Here is a 23663-nt window from a genome sequence, read left to right as displayed (position 1 = left end):
CCACATTATAAGTGTCCTATCTCCTATATAAGTAAAGAGGCTCTGTCACCACATTATAAGTGTCCTATCTCCTATATAAGTAAAGAGACTCTGTCACCACATTATAAGTGTCCTATCTCCCATATAAGTAAAGAGACTCTGTCACCACATTATAAGTGTCCTATCTCCTATATAAGTAAAGAGACTCTGTCACCACATTATAAGTGCCCTATCTCCTATATAAGTAAAGAGGCTCTGTCACCACATTATAAGTGCCCTATCTCCTATATAAGTAAAGAGACTCTGTCACCACATTATAAGTGTCCTATCTCCTATATAAGTAAAGAGGCTCTGTCACCACATTATAAGTGTCCTGTTTCCTATATAAGTAAAGAGACTCTGTCACCACCTTATAAGTGCCCTATCTCCTATATAAGTAAAGAGGCTCTGTCACCACATTATAAGTGTCCTATCTCCTATATAAGTAATTAGACTCTGTCACCACATTATAAGTGTCCTATCTCCTATATAAGTAAAGAGGCTCTGTCACCACATTATAAGTGCCCTGTCTCCTATATAAGTAAAGAGGCTCTGTCACCACATTATAAGTGTCCTATCTCCTATATAAGTAAAGAGGCTCTGTCACCACATTATAAGTGTCCTATCTCCTATATAAGTAAAGAGGCTGTCACCACATTATAAGTGTCCTATCTCCTATATAAGTAAAGAGGCTCTGTCACCACACTATAAGTGCCCTATCTCCTATATAAGTAAAGAGGCTCTGTCACCACATTATAAGTGTCCTATCTCCTATATAAGTAAAGAGGCTGTCACCACATTATAAGTGCCCTATCTCCTATATAAGTAATGAGGCTCTGTCACCACATTATAAGTGCCCTATCTCCTATATAAGTAAAGGGGCTCTGTCACCACACTATAAGTGCCCTATCTCCTATATAAGTAAAGAGGCTCTGTCACCACATTATAAGTGTCCTATCTCCTATATAAGTAAAGAGGCTGTCACCACATTATAAGTGCCCTATCTTCTATATAAGTAAAGAGGCTCTGTCACCACATTATAAGTGTCCTATCTCCTATATAAGTAATGAGGCTCTGTCACTACATTATAAGTGCCCTATCTCCTATATAAGTAAAGAGGCTCTGTCACCACATTATAAGTGTCCTATCTCCTATAAGTAAAGAGGCTCTGTCACCACATTATAAGTGTCCTATCTCCTATATAAGTAAAGAGACTCTGTCACCACATTATAAGTGTCCTATCTCCTATATAAGTAAAGAGGCTCTGTCACCACATTATAAGTGTCCTATCTCCTATATAAGTAAAGAGGCTGTCACCACATTATAAGTGTCCTATCTCTTATATAAGTAAAGAGACTCTGTCACCACATTATAAGTGCCCTATCTCCTATATAAGTAAAGAGACTGTCACCACATTATAAGTGCCCTATCTCCTATATAAGTAAAGAGGCTCTGTCACCACATTATAAGTGTCCTATCTCCTATATAAGTAAAGAGACTCTGTCACCACATTATAAGTGCCCTATCTCCTATATAAGTAAAGAGGCTCTGTCACCACATTATAAGTGCCCTATCTCCTATATAAGTAAAGAGGCTCTGTCACCACATTATAAGTGTCCTATCTCCTATATAAGTAAAGAGGCTGTCACCACATTATAACTGCCCTATCTCCTATATAAGTAAAGAGGCTCTGTCACCACATTATAAGTGCCCTATCTCCTATATAAGTAAAGAGGCTCTGTCACCACATTATAAGTGTCCTATCTCCTATATAAGTAAAGAGGCTGTCACCACATTATAAGTGCCCTATCTCCTATATAAGTAATGAGACTCTGTCACCACATTATAAGTGTCCTATCTCCTATATAAGTAAAGAGGCTGTCACCACATTATAAGTGCCCTATCTCCTATATAAGTAAAGAGGCTCTGTCACCACATTATAAGTGTCCTATCTCCTATATAAGTAAAGAGGCTCTGTCACCACATTATAAGTGTCCTGTTTCCTATATAAGTAAAGAGACTCTGTCACCACATTATAAGTGCCCTATCTCCTATATAAGTAAAGAGGCTCTGTCACCACGTTATAAGTGCCCTATCTCCTATATAAGTAAAGAGGCTGTCACCACATTATAAGTGTCCTATCTCCTATATAAGTAAAGAGACTCTGTCACCACATTATAAGTGCCCTATCTCCTATATAAGTAAAGAGGCTCTGTCACCACATTATAAGTGTCCTATCTCCTATATAAGTAAAGAGACTCTGTCACCACATTATAAGTGTCCTATCTCCTATATAAGTAAAGAGGCTCTGTCACCACATTATAAGTGCCCTATCTCCTATATAAGTAAAGAGGCTCTGTCACCACATTATAAGTGCCCTATCTCCTATATAAGTAAAGAGGCTCTGTCACCACATTATAAGTGTCCTATCTCCTATATAAGTAAAGAGGCTCTGTCACCACACTATAAGTGTCCTATCTCCTATATAAGTAAAGAGACTTTGTCACCACATTATAAGTGCCCTATCTCCTATATAAGTAAAGAGGCTGTCACCACATTATAAGTGCCCTATCTCCTATATAAGTAAAGAGGCTCTGTCACCACATTATAAGTGTCCTATCTCCTATATAAGTAAAGAGACTCTGTCACCACATTATAAGTGCCCTATCTCCTATATAAGTAAAGAGACTCTGTCACCACATTATAAGTGTCCTATCTCCTATATAAGTAAAGAGGCTGTCACCACATTATAAGTGCCCTATCTCCTATATAAGTAAAGAGGCTCTGTCACCACATTATAAGTGTCCTATCTCCTATATAAGTAAAGAGACTCTGTCACCACATTATAAGTGCCCTATCTCCTATATAAGTAAAGAGACTCTGTCACCACATTATAAGTGTCCTATCTCCTATATAAGTAAAGAGACTCTGTCACCACATTATAAGTGTCCTATCTCCTATATAAGTAAAGAGGCTCTGTCACCACATTATAAGTGTCCCATCTCCTATATAAGTAAAGAGGCTGTCACCACATTATAAGTGTCCTATCTCCTATATAAGTAAAGAGGCTCTGTCACCACACTATAAGTGCCCTATCTCCTATATAAGTAAAGAGGCTCTGTCACCACATTATAAGTGTCCTATCTCCTATATAAGTAAAGAGGCTGTCACCACATTATAAGTGCCCTATCTCCTATATAAGTAATGAGGCTCTGTCACCACATTATAAGTGCCCTATCTCCTATATAAGTAAAGGGGCTCTGTCACCACATTATAAGTGTCCTATCTCCTATATAAGTAAAGAGGCTCTGTCACCACACTATAAGTGCCCTATCTCCTATATAAGTTAAGAGGCTCTGTCACCACATTATAAGTGTCCTATCTCCTATATAAGTAAAGTGGCTGTCACCACATTATAAGTGCCCTATCTTCTATATAAGTAAAGAGGCTCTGTCACCACATTATAAGTGTCCTATCTCCTATATAAGTAAAGAGGCTGTCACCACATTATAAGTGTCCTATCTCCTATATAAGTAATGAGGCTCTGTCACTACATTATAAGTGCCCTATCTCCTATATAAGTAAAGAGGCTCTGTCACCACATTATAAGTGCCCTATCTCCTATATAAGTAAAGAGACTCTGTCACCACATTATAAGTGTCCTATCTCCTATATAAGTAAAGAGGCTCTGTCACCACATTATAAGTGTCCTATCTCCTATATAAGTAAAGAGGCTGTCACCACATTATAAGTGTCCTATCTCCTATATAAGTAATGAGACTCTGTCACCACATTATAAGTGCCCTATCTCCTATATAAGTAAAGAGACACTGTCACCACATTATAAGTGCCCTATCTCCTATATAAGTAAAGAGGCTCTGTCACCACATTATAAGTGTCCTATCTCCTATATAAGTAAAGAGACTCTGTCACCACATTATAAGTGCCCTATCTCCTATATAAGTAATGAGACTCTGTCACCACATTATAAGTGTCCTATCTCCTATATAAGTAAAGAGGCTCTGTCACCACATTATAAGTGTCCTATCTCCTATATAAGTAAAGAGGCTCTGTCACCACATTATAAGTGTCCTATCTCCTATATAAGTAATGAGACTCTGTCACCACATTATAAGTGCCCTATCTCCTATATAAGTAAAGAGACACTGTCACCACATTATAAGTGCCCTATCTCCTATATAAGTAAAGAGGCTCTGTCACCACGTTATAAGTGCCCTATCTCCTATATAAGTAAAGAGGCTGTCACCACACTATAAGTGCCCTATCTCCTATATAAGTAATGAGACTCTGTCACCACATTATAAGTGTCCTATCTCCTATATAAGTAAAGAGGCTGTCACCACATTATAAGTGCCCTATCTCCTATATAAGTAAAGAGGCTCTGTCACCACATTATAAGTGTCCTATCTCCTATATAAGTAAAGAGGCTCTGTCACCACATTATAAGTGTCCTGTTTCCTATATAAGTAAAGAGACTCTGTCACCACATTATAAGTGCCCTATCTCCTATATAAGTAAAGAGGCTCTGTCACCACGTTATAAGTGCCCTATCTCCTATATAAGTAAAGAGGCTGTCACCACATTATAAGTGTCCTATCTCCTATATAAGTAAAGAGACTCTGTCACCACATTATAAGTGCCCTATCTCCTATATAAGTAAAGAGGCTCTGTCACCACATTATAAGTGTCCTATCTCCTATATAAGTAAAGAGGCTCTGTCACCACATTATAAGTGCCCTATCTCCTATATAAGTAAAGAGGCTCTGTCACCACATTATAAGTGTCCTATCTCCTATATAAGTAAAGAGGCTCTGTCACCACACTATAAGTGTCCTATCTCCTATATAAGTAAAGAGACTTTGTCACCACATTATAAGTGCCCTATCTCCTATATAAGTAAAGAGGCTGTCACCACATTATAAGTGCCCTATCTCCTATATAAGTAAAGAGGCTCTGTCACCACATTATAAGTGTCCTATCTCCTATATAAGTAAAGAGACTCTGTCACCACATTATAAGTGCCCTATCTCCTATATAAGTAAAGAGACTCTGTCACCACATTATAAGTGTCCTATCTCCTATATAAGTAAAGAGGCTGTCACCACATTATAAGTGCCCTATCTCCTATATAAGTAAAGAGGCTCTGTCACCACATTATAAGTGCCCTATCTCCTATATAAGTAAAGAGGCTCTGTCACCACATTATAAGTGTCCTATCTCCTATATAAGTAAAGAGACTCTGTCACCACATTATAAGTGCCCTATCTCCTATATAAGTAAAGAGACTCTGTCACCACATTATAAGTGTCCTATCTCCTATATAAGTAAAGAGGCTCTGTCACCGCATTATAAGTGTCCTATCTCCTATATAAATAAAGAGGCTGTCACCACATTATAAGTGTCCTATCTCCTATATAAGTAAAGAGGCTCTGTCACCACATTATAAGTGCCCTATCTCCTATATAAGTAAAGAGGCTCTGTCACCACATTATAAGTGTCCTATCTCCTATATAAGTAAAGAGGCTCTGTCACCACATTATAAGTGTCCTATCTCCTATATAAGTAAAGAGGTTCTGTCTCCACATTATAAGTGTCCTATCTCCTATATAAGTAAAGAGACTCTGTCACCACATTATAAGTGCCCTATCTCCTATATAAGTAAAGAGGCTCTGTCACCACATTATAAGTGTCCTATCTCCTATATAAGTAAAGAGACTCTGTCACCACATTATAAGTGCCCTATCTCCTATATAAGTAAAGAGACTCTGTCACCACATTATAAGTGCCCTATCTCCTATATAAGTAAAGAGGTTCTGTCTCCACATTATAAGTGTCCTATCTCCTATATAAGTAAAGAGACTCTGTCACCACATTATAAGTGCCCTATCTCCTATATAAGTAAAGAGGCTCTGTCACCACATTATAAGTGCCCTATCTCCTATATAAGTAAAGAGACTCTGTCACCACATTATAAGTGTCCTATCTCCTATATAAGTAAAGAGGCTCTGTCACCACATTATAAGTGTCCTGTTTCCTATATAAGTAAAGAGACTCTGTCACCACCTTATAAGTGCCCTATCTCCTATATAAGTAAAGAGGCTCTGTCACCACATTATAAGTGTCCTATCTCCTATATAAGTAATTAGACTCTGTCACCACATTATAAGTGTCCTATCTCCTATATAAGTAAAGAGGCTCTGTCACCACATTATAAGTGCCCTGTCTCCTATATAAGTAAAGAGGCTCTGTCACCACATTATAAGTGTCCTATCTCCTATATAAGTAAAGAGGCTCTGTCACCACATTATAAGTGTCCTATCTCCTATATAAGTAAAGAGGCTGTCACCACATTATAAGTGTCCTATCTCCTATATAAGTAAAGAGGCTCTGTCACCACACTATAAGTGCCCTATCTCCTATATAAGTAAAGAGGCTCTGTCACCACATTATAAGTGTCCTATCTCCTATATAAGTAAAGAGGCTGTCACCACATTATAAGTGCCCTATCTCCTATATAAGTAATGAGGCTCTGTCACCACATTATAAGTGCCCTATCTCCTATATAAGTAAAGGGGCTCTGTCACCACATTATAAGTGTCCTATCTCCTATATAAGTAAAGAGGCTCTGTCACCACACTATAAGTGCCCTATCTCCTATATAAGTAAAGAGGCTCTGTCACCACATTATAAGTGTCCTATCTCCTATATAAGTAAAGAGACTGTCACCACATTATAAGTGCCCTATCTTCTATATAAGTAAAGAGGCTCTGTCACCACATTATAAGTGTCCTATCTCCTATATAAGTAATGAGGCTCTGTCACTACATTATAAGTGCCCTATCTCCTATATAAGTAAAGAGGCTCTGTCACCACATTATAAGTGCCCTATCTCCTATATAAGTAAAGAGACTCTGTCACCACATTATAAGTGTCCTATCTCCTATATAAGTAAAGAGGCTCTGTCACCACATTATAAGTGTCCTATCTCCTATATAAGTAAAGAGGCTGTCACCACATTATAAGTGTCCTATCTCTTATATAAGTAAAGAGACTCTGTCACCACATTATAAGTGCCCTATCTCCTATATAAGTAAAGAGACTGTCACCACATTATAAGTGCCCTATCTCCTATATAAGTAAAGAGGCTCTGTCACCACATTATAAGTGTCCTATCTCCTATATAAGTAAAGAGACTCTGTCACCACATTATAAGTGCCCTATCTCCTATATAAGTAAAGAGGCTCTGTCACCACATTATAAGTGCCCTATCTCCTATATAAGTAAAGAGGCTCTGTCACCACATTATAAGTGTCCTATCTCCTATATAAGTAAAGAGACTCTGTCACCACATTATAAGTGTCCTATCTCCTATATAAGTAAAGAGGCTGTCACCACATTATAACTGCCCTATCTCCTATATAAGTAAAGAGGCTCTGTCACCACATTATAAGTGTCCTATCTCCTACATAAGTAAAGAGGCTCTGTCACCACATTATAAGTGTCCTATCTCCTATATAAGTAAAGAGACTCTGTCACCACATTATAAGTGTCCTATCTCCTATATAAGTAAAGAGGCTCTGTCACCACATTATAAGTGCCCTATCTCCTATATAAGTAAAGCGGCTGTCACCACATTATAAGTGCCCTATCTCCTATATAAGTAAAGAGGCTCTGTCACCACATTATAAGTGCCCTATCTCCTATATAAGTAAAGAGGCTCTGTCACCACATTATAAGTGTCCTATCTCCTATATAAGTAAAGAGGCTCTGTCACCACATTATAAGTGTCCTATCTCCTATATAAGTAAAGAGGCTCTGTCACCACATTATAAGTGTCCTATCTCCTATATAAGTAAAGAGACACTGTCACCACATTATAAGTGCCCTATCTCCTATATAAGTAAAGAGGCTCTGTCACCACATTATAAGTGTCCTATCTCCTATATAAGTAAAGAGGCTCTGTCACCACATTATAAGTGTCCTATCTCCTATATAAGTAAAGAGACTCTGTCACCACATTATAAGTGCCCTATCTCCTATATAAGTAATGAGACTCTGTCACCACATTATAAGTGTCCTATCTCCTATATAAGTAAAGAGGCTCTGTCACCACATTATAAGTGTCCTATCTCCTATATAAGTAAAGAGGCTCTGTCACCACATTATAAGTGTCCTATCTCCTATATAAGTAAAGAGACTCTGTCACCACATTATAAGTGTCCTATCTCCTATATAAGTAAAGAGACTCTGTCACCACATTATAAGTGCCCTATCTCCTATATAAGTAAAGAGGCTCTGTCACCACATTATAAGTGTCCTATCTCCTATATAAGTAAAGAGGCTCTGTCACCACATTATAAGTGCCCTATCTCCTATATAAGTAAAGAGGCTCTGTCACCACATTATAAGTGTCCTATCTCCTATATAAGTAAAGAGACTCTGTCACCACATTATAAGTGCCCTATCTCCTATATAAGTAATGAGACTCTGTCACCACATTATAAGTGCCCTATCTCCTATATAAGTAAAGAGGCTGTCACCACATTATAAGTGCCCTATCTCCTATATAAGTAAAGAGACTCTGTCACCACATTATAAGTGTCCTATCTCCTATATAAGTAAAGAGGCACTGTGACCACATTATAAGTGTCCTATCTCCTATATAAGTAAAGAGGCTCTGTCACCACATTATAAGTGTCCTATCTCCTATATAAGTAATGAGACTCTGTCACCACATTATAAGTGCCCTATCTCCTATATAAGTAAAGAGACACTGTCACCACATTATAAGTGCCCTATCTCCTATATAAGTAAAGAGGCTCTGTCACCACATTATAAGTGCCCTATCTCCTACATGATGTGATCGGCGCTGTAATGTCGGTGACAGTAATGCTTTTTATTTAGAAAACGTTCTATATTTACCACGTTAGGAGCGATTTTAGCTTTATGCTAATAAGTTTCTTAATGCCCAACTGGGCGTGTTTTTCCATTAGACCAAGTGGGCGTTGTAAAGAGGAGTGTATGACGCTGACCAATCAGCATCATGCACTTCTCTCCATTCATTTAGTCACCGCATAGTAAGGGTATGTTCACACAGCTTATTTACGGACGTAATTCGGGCGTTTTCCGCCTCGATTTACATCCGAAAATGCGGCTCGATAGCATCGGCAAACATCTGCCCATTGAAAGCAATGGGTTTTACGTTGGTCTATTCCCACGAGGCGTAAATTTACGCGTCGCTGTCAAAAGATGGCGCGTAAATAGACGCCCGCGTCAAAGAAGTGCCTGTCACTTCTTCAGACGTAAATGAAGCCGTTTTCCATTGACTCCATGGAAAAACAGCTTCATTTACGTCCGTAATTGACGCCGCGAAAAAGCGCCTCAACATGCCATGTCGGCTGAAATTACGGAGCTGTTTTCTCCTGAAAACAGCCCCGTAATTTCAGCCGTTACGGACACTGCCGTGTGAACATACCCTAACACTGCGTTGTTCACTATGTGCTGTCTTAGGCTATGTTCACACGGGGTATTTTGCAGAGTTTTTTTACGCAGAAACCGCGTCGCAAAACTCGGCAAAAACGGCCCGAGAACGCCTCCCATTGATTTCAATGGGAGGCGTCGACGTCTTTTTCCCGCGAGCAGTAAAACTGCCTCGCGGGAAAAAGAAGCGACATGCCCTATCTTCGGGCGCTTCCGCCTCTGACCTCCCATTGACTTCAATGGGAGGCAGGAGAAAGCGTATTTCTCGCTGTTTTATGCCCGCGGCGCTCAATGGCCGCGGGCGAAAAACGGCGCGATAATCGCCGCGAAAATCGGCGTGCAGGGAGAGGAATATCTGCCTCAAAGTTCCAAACGGAATTTTGAGGCAGATATTCCTCCCCCAAAATACTCCGTGTGAACATAGCCTGTTTAGACAGCCCAGCCAGGAAGGGATGTCTATTCACAATCCCGACACTTCGTTAACGTATCTGTGGTACTTACAGCAGAGCAAGCGTAATCTCCCTGTAACCTGTGATTTATAGCGAGATCTCGCTATTTAAGTAATAGTACGTCCTGGTAAAAACTGCCATTCCGCCCCCATCCCATCTGTGAGCAATGACAACTGCTGTCACAAACAGCAGTTGTCACATCTCCTTCCCCAGGGTCCCCGCCGATTAACTCCTTAGAAGCCGCGTTCAATAGCGTTTGCGGCTTCTAAGTGGTTAGAACACAATCGACGGCCCCGCAAAGTGATTACATATGCCCTGATGTACTCCGCATAGTTTACATATATCCTGATGTACTCCTCACAGATTACATATACCCTGATGTACCCCGCTCAGATTACATATACCCTGATGTACTCCTCACAGATTACATATACCCTGATGTACTCCTCACAGTTTACATATATCCTGATGTACTCCTCACATATTACATATACCCTGATGTACTCCTCACAGATTACATATACCCTGATGTACTCCTCACATATTCCATATACCCTGATGTACTCCTCACATATTACATATACCCTGATGTACTCCTCACAGATTACATATACCCTGATGTACTCCTCACAGATTACATATACCCTGATGTACTCCTCACATATTACATATACCCTGATGTACTCCTCACATATTACATATATCCTGATGTACTCCTCACAGATTACATATACACTGATGTACTCCTCACAGATTACATATACCCTGATGTACTCCTCACAGATTACATATACCCTGATGTACTCCACACAGATTACATATATCCTGATGTACTCCTCATTGATTACATATACTCTGATGTACTCCTCACATATTACATATACCCTGATGTACTCCTCAGATTACATATACCCTGATGTACTCCTCACATATTACATACACCCTGATGTACTCCTCACAGATTACATATACCCTGATGTACTCCTCACATATTACATATACCCTGATGTACTCCTCACATATTACATATACCCTGATGTACTCCTCACATCTTACATATACCCTGATGTACTCCACACAAATTACATATACCCTGATGTACTCCTCACAGATTACATATACCCTGATGTACTCCTCACACCTTACATATACCCTGATGTACTCCTCACAGCTTACATATACCCTGATGTACTCCTCACAGCTTACATATACCCTGATGTACTCCTCACAGCTTACATATACCCTGATGTACTCAACCCAGTTTACATATACCCTGATGTACTCCTCACAGATTACATATATCCTGATGTACTCCTCACAGATTACATATATCCTGATGTACTCCTCACAGTTTACATATACCCTGATGTACTCCTCACAGATTACATATACCCTGATGTACTCTTCACAGATTACATATACCCTGATGTACTACTCACAGATTACATATACCCTGATGTACTCCTCACAATTTACATATACCCTGATGTACTCATCACAGCTTACATATACCCTGATGTACTCCTCACATATTACATATACCCTGATGTACTCCTCACATATTACATATACCCTGATGTACTCCTCACAGATTACATATACCCTGATGTACTCCTCACATATTACATATACCCTGATGTACTCCTCACAGATTACATATACACTGATGTACTCCTCACATATTACATATACCCTGATGTACTCCTCACATATTACATATATCCTGATGTACTCCTCACAGATTACATATACCTTGATGTACTCCTCACATATTACATATACCCTGATGTACTCCTCACATATTACATATACCTTGATGTACTCCTCACATATTACATATACCCTGATGTACTCCTCACATAATACATATACCCTGATGTACTCCTCACATATTACATATATCCTGATGTACTCCTCACAGATTACATATATCCTGATGTACTCCTCACAGTTTACATATACCCTGATGTACTCCTCACAGATTACATATACCCTGATGTACTCCTCACAGATTACATATACCCTGATGTACTACTCACAGATTACATATACCCTGATGTACTCCTCACAATTTACATATACCCTGATGTACTCCTCCCAGCTTACATATACCCTGATGTACTCCTCACAGATTACATATATCCTGATGTACTACTCACAGATTGCATATATCCTGATGTACTCCTTACATATACCCTGATGTACTCCTCACATATTACATATACCCTGATGTACTCCTCACAGATTACATATACACTGATGTACTCCTCACAGATTACATATACCCTGATGTACTCCTCACAGATTACATATACCCTGATGTACTCCACACAGATTACATATATCCTGATGTACTCCTCATTGATTACATATACTCTGATGTACTCCTCACATATTACATATACCCTGATGTACTCCTCAGATTACATATACCCTGATGTACTCCTCACATATTACATATACCCTGATGTACTCCTCACAGATTACATATACCCTGATGTACTCCTCACATATTACATATACCCTGATGTACTCCTCACATCTTACATATACCCTGATGTACTCCACACAAATTACATATACCCTGATGTACTCCTCACAGATTACATATACCCTGATGTACTCCTCACAGATTACATATACCCTGATGTTCTCCTCACATCTTACATATATCCTGATGTACTCCTCACAATTTACATATACCCTGATGTACTCCTCACAGATTACATATACCCTGATGTACTCCGCAGATTACATATATCCTGATGTACTCCTCACAGATTGCATATATCCTGATGTACTCCTTACATATACCCTGATTTACTCCTCACATATTACATATACCCTGATGTACTCCTCACAGATTACATATACACTGATGTACTCCTCACAGATTACATATACCCTGATGTACTCCTCACAGATTACATATACCCTGATGTACTCCACACAGATTACATATATCCTGATGTACTCCTCACAGATTACATATACCCTGATGTACTACTCACAGATTACATATACCCTGATGTACTCCTCACAATTTACATATACCCTAATGTACTCCTCACAGCTTACATATACCCTGATGTACTCCTCACAGATTACATATATCCTGAAGTACTCCTCACAGATTGCATATATCCTGATGTACTCCTTACATATACCCTGATGTACTCCTCACATATTACATAAACCCTGATGTACTCCTCACAGATTACATATACACTGATGTACTCCTCACAGATTACATATACCCTGATGTACTCCTCACAGATTACATATACCCTGATGTACTCCACACAGATTACATATATCTTGATGTACTCCTCATTGATTACATATACTCTGATGTACTCCTCACATATTACATATACCCTGATGTACTCCTCAGATTACATATACCCTGATGTACTCCTCACATATTACATATACCCTGATGTACTCCTCACAGATTACATATACCCTGATGTACTCCTCACATATTACATATACCCTGATGTACTCCTCACATCTTACATATACCCTGATGTACTCCACACAAATTACATATACACTGATGTACTACTCACATATTACATATACCCTGATGTTCTCCTCACATTTTACATATATCCTGATGTACTACTCACAGATTACATATACCCTGATGTACTACTCACAGATTACATATATCCTGATGTACTCCTCACATATTACATATATCCTGATGTACTCCTCACATATTACATATACCCTGATGTACCCCTCACATATTACATATACCCTGATGTACCCCTCACAGATTACATATACCCTGATGTACTCCTCACAGATTACATATACCCTGATGTACTCCTCACATATTACATATACCCTGATGTACTCCTCACAGATTACATATACCCTGATGTACACCTCACATATTACATATACCCTGATGTACTCCTCACATTTTACATATAACCTGATATACTCCTCACAGATTACATATACCCAGATGTACTCCTCACATATTACATATACCCTGATGTACTCCTCACATCTTACATATACCCTGATGTACTACTAACAGATTACATATACCCTGATGTACTCCTCACAGATTACACATACCCTGATGTACTCCTCACAGATTACATATACCCTGATGTACTCCTCAGATTACATATATCCTGATGTACTCCTCACATATTACATATACCCTGATGTACTCCTCACACCTTACATATACCCTGATGTACTCCTCACAGCTTACATATACCCTGATGTACTCCTCACAGCTTATATATACCCTGATGTACTCAACCCAGTTTACATATACCCTGATGTACTCCTCACATATTACATATATCCTGATGTACTCCTCACAGATTACATATATCCTGATGTACTCCTCACAGTTTACATATACCCTGATGTACTCCTCACAGATTACATATACCCTGATGTACTCCTCACAGATTACATATACCCTGATGTACTACTCACAGATTACATATACCCTGATGTACTCCTCACAATTTACAAATACCCTGATGTAATCCTCATAGATAACATATATCCTGATGTACTCCTCACAGTTTACATATACCCTGATGTACTTGTCACAGATTACATTTACCCTGATGTACTCCTCACATACTACATATACCCTGATATACTCCGCACAGCTTACATATACCCTGATGTACTCCTCACAGTTTACATATACCCTGATGTACTCCTCACAGATTACATATATCCTGATGTACTCCGCCCATCTTACATATACCCTGATGTACTCCGCACAGCTTACATATACCCTGATGTACTCTGTCCAGCTTACATATACCCTGATGTACTCCGCTCAGATTACATATACTCTAATGTACTACGCAGATTACATATCCTGATGTACTCCGCCCAGTTTACATATACCCTGATGTACTCAGCACAGATTACATATATCCTGATGTACTCCTCACAGTTTACATATACTCTGATGTACTCCGTCCTGCTTACATATACCCTGATGTACTCCGCTCAGATTACATATACCCTGATGTACTCCTCACGGCTTACATATACCCTGATGTACTCAACCCAGCTTACATATACCCTGATGTACTCCTCACGTATTACATATATCCTGATGTACTCCTCACAGATTACATATATCCTGATGTACTCCTCACAGATTACATATATCCTGATGTACTCCTCACAATTTACAAATACCCTGATGTACTTTTCACAGATTACATATACCCGGATGTAATCCTCATAGATAACATATCTCCTGATGTACTCCTCACAGTTTACATATACCCTGATGTACTCGTCACAGATTACATATACCCTGATGTACTCCTCATAGATAACATATATCCTGATGTACTCCTCACATATTACATATACCCTGATATACTCCGCACAGCTTACATATACCCTGATGTACTCCACACAGTTTACATATACCCTGATGTACTCCTCACAGATTACATATATCCTGATGTACTCCGCCCATTTTACATATACCCTGATGTACTCCGCACAGTTTACATATACCCTGATGTACTCCGCTCAGATTACATATACCCTAATGTACTACGCAGATTACATATCCTGATGTACTCCGCCCAGTTTACATATACCCTGATGTACTCAGCACAGATTACATATAGCCTGATGGGCTCCTCACATATTACATATACCCTGATGTACTCCTCACATATTACATATACCCTGATGTACTCCTCACAGATTACATATATCCTGATGTACTCCTCACAGATTACATATACCCTAATGTACTCCTCACATATTACATATACCCTGATATACTCCTCACATCTTACATATAGCCTGATGTACTCCTCACATATTACATATACCCTGATGTACTCCTCACAGATTACATATTCCCTGATATACTCCTCACATATTACATATACCCTGATGTGCTCCTCACATATTACATATACCCTGATGTACTCCTCCCATATTACATATACCCTGATGTACTCCTCACATATTACATATACCCTGATGTACTCCTCACATATTACATATACCCTGATGTACTCCTCACAGATTACATATACCCTGATGTACTCCTCACAGATTACATATACCCTGATGTACTCCTCACATATTACATATACCCTGATGTACTCCTCACATATTACATATACCCTGATGTATTCCTCACAGATTACATATACCCTGATGTACTCCTCACATATTACATATATCCTGATGTACTCCTCACATATTACATATAACCTGATGTACTCCTCACAGATTACATATACCCTGATGTGCTCCTCACATATTACATATATCCTGATGTACTCCTCACATATTACATATATCCTGATGTACTCCTCACATCTTACATATACCCTGATGTACTCCTTACATATTACATATACCCTGATGTGCTCCTCACATCGTACTCCTCACATATTACATATATCCTGATGTACTCCTCACAGATTACATATACCCTGATGTACTCCTCACATATTACATATACCCTGATGTACTCCTCACAGATTACATATACCCTGATGTACTCCTCACATATTACATATACCCTGATGTACTCCTCACATATTACATATACCCTGATGTACTCCTCATATATTACATATACACTGATGTACTCCTCACAGATTACATATACCCTAAAGTACTCCTCACAGATAACATATACCCTAATGTACTCCTCCCATTTTACATATATCCTGATGTACTCCTCACATATTACATATACCCTGATGTACTCCTCACAGATTACATATATCCTGATGTACTCCTCACATATTACATATACCCTGATGTATTCCTCACATATTACATATATCCTGATGTACTCCTCACATATTACATATACCCTGATGTATTCCTCACATATTACATATATCCTGATGTACTCCTCACAGATTACATATTCCCTGATATACTCCTCACATATTACATATACCCTGATGTGCTCCTCACATATTACATATACCCTGATGTACTCCTCACAGCTTACATATACCCTGATGTACTCCTCACATATTACATATACCCTGATGTACTCCTCACATATTACATATACCCTGATGTACTCCTCACATATTACATATACCCTGATGTACTCCTCACATATTACATATACCCTGATGTACTCCTCCCATATTACATATACCCTGATGTACTCCTCACATATTACATATACCCTGATGTACTCCTCACAGATTACATATACCCTGATGTACTCCTCACAGATTACATATACCCTGATGTACTCCTCACAGATTACATATACCCTGATGTACTCCTCACAGATTACATATACCCTGATGTACTCCTCACAGATTACATATATCCTGATGTACTCCTCACATATTACATATACCCTGATGTACTCCTCACAGATTACATATACCCTGATGTACTCCTCACATATTACATATACCCTGATGTACTCCTCACAGATTACATATACCCTGATGTACTCCTCACATATTACATATACCCTGATGTACTCCTCATAGATTACATATACCCTGATGTACTCCTCACAGATTACATATACCCTGATGTACTCCTCACATATTACATATATCCTGCTGTACTCCTCACAGATTACATATACCCTGATGTACTCCTCACATATTACATATACCCTGATGTACTCCTCACATATTACATATACCCTGATATACTCCTCACATATTACATATACCCTGATATACTCCTCACATATTACATATACCCTGATGTACTCCTTGTTATCGTTTCTTTCTTTTTAAATATAAATAAATTTTGAGCTAAAACGACTTTATTTCCACTGCTCAATTCTAATACAATCGATGTAACACCTGTGGTGTCAAAATGCTCACTGCAGCCCTAAATGCTCGCCCTGAGGGGTGTAGAATCCAAAATGGGGTCATTTGGGGAGGGTCTCCATACCTCCGAACACTCCCAGATTCCAGGTGGTGTCCCGATCGGCCGCTGGCATGTCCCGGTGTCAACTGCATCTACGTTCTCAGGACACAGACCAGGGCCAGCGTCCACACATGGTCGAATCGGGCAAATGCCGGGGCCCCCTGCTCTTATAGGGGGGTCCACTCAGCTGACGGCTGCTTTATGCTGCCCAGCTCAATTTCACTTTGCACAAACTGGGGGTCTTTCATATTTGTTCTCCCGTTTCTGCCGCCGCGTGAGTTGCTCCGCAAAGAGTCCAATAAGTCACATGGCACACTAGGGCCACATATGTCATATCACTAAACACTGCAGAATCGGGGTAATAAATATTGAGCTGTGATTCTCTGTTATCATCTGCTGTGTTAGTGAAATAAAGGAATAAAATTATATCTGCAGAATAAGAGAAACATTCGGACATTTCACCCCCACTTTTTATGGGGGGGGGGTAATATATTGTCCCTTGTTGGCATTACTTTATCTGTCCTTCTGTTTTATGTCGTTAGAAAATGTATAAATTTACCAGCAATTGTTTATATTTTCAAGAAAAATTCCAAAAAGCCTCCAGACAGATACAGAGTGATATATTCTGCAGATTATTACACCACTGACCTCTCTACAGATCTGCAGAACATTGCTCTGTCCTCTCCACCTCCTGACAGATACAGAGTGATATATTCTGCAGATTATTACACCACTGACCTCTCTAGAGACCTGCAGAACATTGCTCTGTCCTCTCCACCTCCTGACAGATACAGAGTGATATATTCTGCAGATTATTACACCACTGACCTCTCTACAGATCTGCAGAACATTGCTCTGTCCTCTACTGATAGATACAGAGTGATATATTCTGCAGATTATTACACCACTGACCTCTCTACAGATCTGCAGAACATTGCTCTGTCCTCTACTGACAGATACATAGTGATATATTCTGCAGATTATTACACCACTGACCTCTCTACAGATCTGCAGAACATTGCTCTGTCCTCTACTGACAGATACATAGTGATATATTCTGCAGATTATTACACCACTGACCTCTCTACAGATCTGCAGAACATTGCTCTGTCCTCTCCACCTCCTGACAGATACAGAGTGATATATTCTGCAGATTATTACACCACTGACCTCTCTAGAGATCTGCAGAACATTGCTCTGTCCTCTACTGACAGATACATAGTGATATATTCTGCAGAGTATTACACCACTGACCTCTCTACAGATCTGCAGAACATTGCTCTGTCCTCTACTGACAGATACAGAGTGATATATTCTGCAGATTATTACACCACTGACCTCTCTACAGATCTGCAGAACATTGCTCTGTCCTCTCCACCTCCTGACAGATACAGAGTGATATATTCTGCAGATTATTACACCACTGACCTGTCTACAGATCTGCAGAACATTGCTCTGTCCTCTACTGACAGATACAGAGTGATATATTCTGCAGATTATTACACCACTGACCTCTCTACAGATCTGCAGAACATTGCTCTGTCCTCTACTGACAGATACAGAGTGATATATTCTGCAGATTATTACACCACTGACCTCTCTACAGATCTGCAGAACATTGCTCTGTCCTCTACTGACAGATACAGAGTGATATATTCTGCAGATTATTACACCACTGACCTCTCTACAGATCTGCAGAACATTGCTCTGTCCTCTACTGACAGATACATAGTGATATATTCTGCAGATTATTACACCACTGACCTCTCTAGAGATCTGCAGAACATTGCTCTGTCCTCTACTGACAGATACATAGTGATATATTCTGCAGAGTATTACACCACTGACCTCTCTACAGATCTGCAGAACATTGCTCTGTCCTCTACTGACAGATACAGAGTGATATATTCTGCAGATTATTACACCACTGACCTGTCTACAGATCTGCAGAACATTGCTCTGTCCTCTACTGACAGATACATAGTGATATATTCTGCAGATTATTACACCACTGACCTGTCTAGATATCTGCAGAACATTGCTCTGTCCTCTACTGACAGATACATAGTGATATATTCTGCAGATTATTACACCACTGACCTCTCTACAGATCTGCAGAACATTGCTCTGTCCTCTCCACCTCCTGACAGATACATAGTGATATATTCTGCAGATTATTACACCACTGACCTGTCTACAGATCTGCAGAACATTGCTCTGTCCTCTACTGACAGATACATAGTGATATATTCTGCAGATTATTACACCACTGACCTCTCTACAGATCTGCAGAACATCGCTCCTCTACCTCCTGACAGATACAGAGTGATATATTCTGCAGATTATTACACCACTGACCTCTCTACAGATCTGCAGAACATTGCTCTGTCCTCTCCACCTCCTGACAGATACAGAGTGATATATTCTGCAGATTATTACACCACTGACCTCTCTACAGATCTGCAGAACATTGCTCTGTCCTCTACTGACAGATACAGAGTGATATATTCTGCAGATTATTACACCACTGACCTTTCTACAGATCTGCAGAACATTGCTCTGTCCTCTCCACCTCCTGACAGATACAGAGTGATATATTCTGCAGAGTATTACACCACTGACCTCTCTAGAGATCTGCAGAACATTGCTCTGTCCTCTCCACCTCCTGACAGATACAGAGTGATATATTCTGCAGATTATTACACCACTGACCTGTCTAGAGATCTGCAGAACATTGCTCTGTCCTCTACTGACAGATACAGTGTGATATATTCTGCAGATTATTACACCACTGACCTCTCTACAGATCTGCAGAACATTGCTCTGTCCTCTCCACCTCCTGACAGATACAGAGTGATATATTCTGCAGAGTATTACACCTATAACCTTCGGACCCCCATAGAACACAGGTTCCCTGGATAAATTCCCCAATCTAGAAATGAAAACACTAAAAATGGTAAAAATAAATCTGTTTATTATAGAATCTGGTAGAATTTCTGTGCGGTTTTCTGTGGCTCCGGCCCTTTAACATGCGATGATCGGTGAGATGAAGAGGGGGAGGGTCCTTCTTCACCCGTGGATATGGCCGCCAGTCCACCCTTACACAGCTCGATCCTGGATCAGAAGAAACCGGAAACGTTTTTCATATTTTTCAAAGTCGGATCCTAGAAAAGGAAAAAATACAAATAAGCAAAAAAATTCACAAAACCTTCACCACAAGGAGAAGATGAAGACGAGCGGAAGACGTCAGACTTACCGGATCTCACGTCTGCTCATCACTGGAGGAGTCTTCATGGGAATTTCTGATGGTTTAGGTGGTAAAGACCACAATATTGGGGTGACAACTGCAAAACAAATCAGAAATTCAGTGTCCAGGCGGCTGTAGAAGAGTCGTGAGGTGAGAAGATCATCAGTGGACGGCACTTACCTCACCTAAAGATGGTAAATGGGCCCCGAGCGGCAGATGGAAATAAGATGGCCGCTATCTCTCCCGGGGGTTGGGGGCCCTGATGGTAAATGGGCCCCAAGTGGCAGATGTTACTAAAATGGCCACTTTCTCTTTCGGGGGTTGGAGGCCCTGATGTTAACCGTAGCCCCCGAAAGGTCGTCCATCTCCACATCAGGAGCTGGAAATTGGCGTCCGCCAACCTCCATCTTCCCATCCTCCATCTCCACGTCCTCTGGAAACTGGCGTCCGCCAGCCTCCATCTTCTCATCCTCCTCCTCCATCTCCACGTCCTCTGGAAACTGGCGTCCGCCAGCCTCCATCTTCTCATCCTCCTCCTCCATCTCCACGTCCTCCGGAAATTGGCGTCCGCCAACCTCCATCTTCTCTACAACACTCATCATTGGAAACATCACCATCCTCCTCTTCTTCATATGAGACACGTCCATGATGAGAGCCAGCAAGAGAAACTGACACCGCGGTCAATGTGTGACCCCAATTTATAAACTTGATGATGTCACAACCTGAGGGCCATTATGTGCAAACGGAACACATGCAGATCACAGGCCCCGCCCTTCACATGACATCACGCTCAGATTCTCTAGAGGACGTCACGCTCAGAGAAATAGAATCTGCCCACATTCTAGATGACATCACAAGAAGCGTATCCCAGTGAACCGTTACAACAGAGCGGCCATTTATAACGTAATATGGTAGAAGAATACAGACAGTCGGGGGTTTTAAATAAAACATTTTTACACCGTTCACTGTGTGAGTCAAATAATGCCATGTTGTAATAGTTCCGGACTTTTACAGATGCAGCGATACCAATTTTATTATTATTTTTTTATTTTTACATTGTGCTTGGGGAAAATGGGAAATGTTTTTTTTTAACTTTAGATTATTTTTTTTTACACACATTTTATTAGTTCCCCTAGGGGACTTGAACCAGTGATCATTAGATCGCTGGTACAATACACTGCAATACATGGATGAGTTACGGAAACAGCGTAACTCGCTGAGCTACGCTGTTTCCGGAACTCCCATAGTAGTGAATGTCCGTTATAGAAGCAGCGTAGCGTGCTACTCTGTAGCCGTAACTACTATTCAGTTCTATGGGAGTTGCGGAAACTGCGTAGCTCAGAGAGTTACGCTGTTTGCGTACCTCGAACATGTAACCAGGAAGTGAAGTGGCCGGAAGACCGCGGAGCCGGGTAAGATGGAATGGGGCTTAGGGGGCCCCGTTCTAGAGATATTACACCTGTGGATATGTCATAAATGTCCTTCGTAGGAAAACCAATATAAATGCTGCGGTCGCTATTGACCACAGTATTTAACTAGTTAAACAGCGCCATCTCTGTTCCTAGCCGGTAGTGCAGCGTGTCAGAAGCTGACACCTGCAGTGTATGGGGCAGGCTCAGCGCGTGAGCCCGCTCCATACATCATCCCCTCCCCCGCCTGATGATGTGCTGGCACATCACGGGTCGGGAAGGGGTTAAGTAAGGAGCGGTCAGGGGGCCCGGCACTGCCGACTATAACACGCAGGGACTTGTTAGCAAGATTTATTCTTGCTAAAAACTGCGCCTTATAGTCCGAAAAATACTTTATATATATATTGATTGTAGATTTTGTCAATTGTATTTTCGGTACATAATTAACCCTTTCATGACCAGGGGTCATTGATGCCCCTGCGTCCAGGTCACATTTTCCGTTTCTGATTTGCACTTCTTTAGACGATAATAACTTTGCAACCGCTTTGAATATCACAACTATTTTAACTTTGATTTTTACAAGACTTATGAGGCTTTCATTTTCTAGATTAGTTTAATTAATTCCATATTTTACAATTTTATTATGAGCAGAAAAATCACAAAAAAAATTGAAAAATAAACAATTTTGTAATTTTTTAAAATAGATTTACCCGTTATTTATGTGTGTGTGTGCGTATGTTATATATATATATAAATATATACACATATATATATACACACATACATATATACACATACATACACACATACATATATACACATACATACACACATACATATATACACATACATACACACATACATGCACACATACATATATACACATACATACATACACATACATACACATACATACATACACATATATACACATACATACACACATACATATATACACACACACACACACACACATACATACATACACATACATATATACACACACATACATACATATATACACATACATACACACACATACATATATCCACATACATACACACACATACACATACATACATATATACACATACATATATACACACTGTTGCAGTTCTTTAACGCCTTAACGCTCCA

At 39.8% G+C, this 23663-nt stretch overlaps 1 protein-coding gene and 1 long non-coding RNA gene across 6 annotated transcripts in view; one reads left to right on the top strand and one right to left on the bottom strand.

The window, feature by feature from the left end:
- The window catches only part of LOC142726868 (oocyte zinc finger protein XlCOF7.1-like), a 129418-nt gene that overhangs the window by 77406 nt on the left and 28349 nt on the right, over positions 1–23663 (bottom strand). For 2 of the 5 annotated variants that reach the window (XM_075849023.1, XM_075849024.1), the window contains 2 exons: positions 21127–21214; positions 20845–21034 (listed from right to left, as the gene is read on the bottom strand). The exons of the other annotated variants lie outside the window; for them this stretch is intronic. In XM_075849023.1, coding sequence (XP_075705138.1) covers positions 21022–21034; positions 21127–21214 — 101 coding nt within the window. In that variant the 3' untranslated portion in view covers positions 20845–21021. Of the gene's footprint in view, positions 1–20844; positions 21035–21126; positions 21215–23663 lie in introns of those variants that run through there. 5 annotated transcript variants of the gene reach the window in all.
- Positions 1–23663, top strand: part of LOC142726870 (uncharacterized) — a 153423-nt gene that overhangs the window by 103423 nt on the left and 26337 nt on the right. The gene's annotated exons all lie outside the window — the stretch shown is intronic.

Source organism: Rhinoderma darwinii, unplaced genomic scaffold (genome assembly GCF_050947455.1).
Source record: "Rhinoderma darwinii isolate aRhiDar2 unplaced genomic scaffold, aRhiDar2.hap1 Scaffold_639, whole genome shotgun sequence".
NCBI classification, from domain to species: Eukaryota; Metazoa; Chordata; class Amphibia; order Anura; family Rhinodermatidae; genus Rhinoderma; species Rhinoderma darwinii.
Note: the sequence above shows the minus strand (reverse complement) of the source record. Positions and strands in the feature narration are given on the sequence as shown.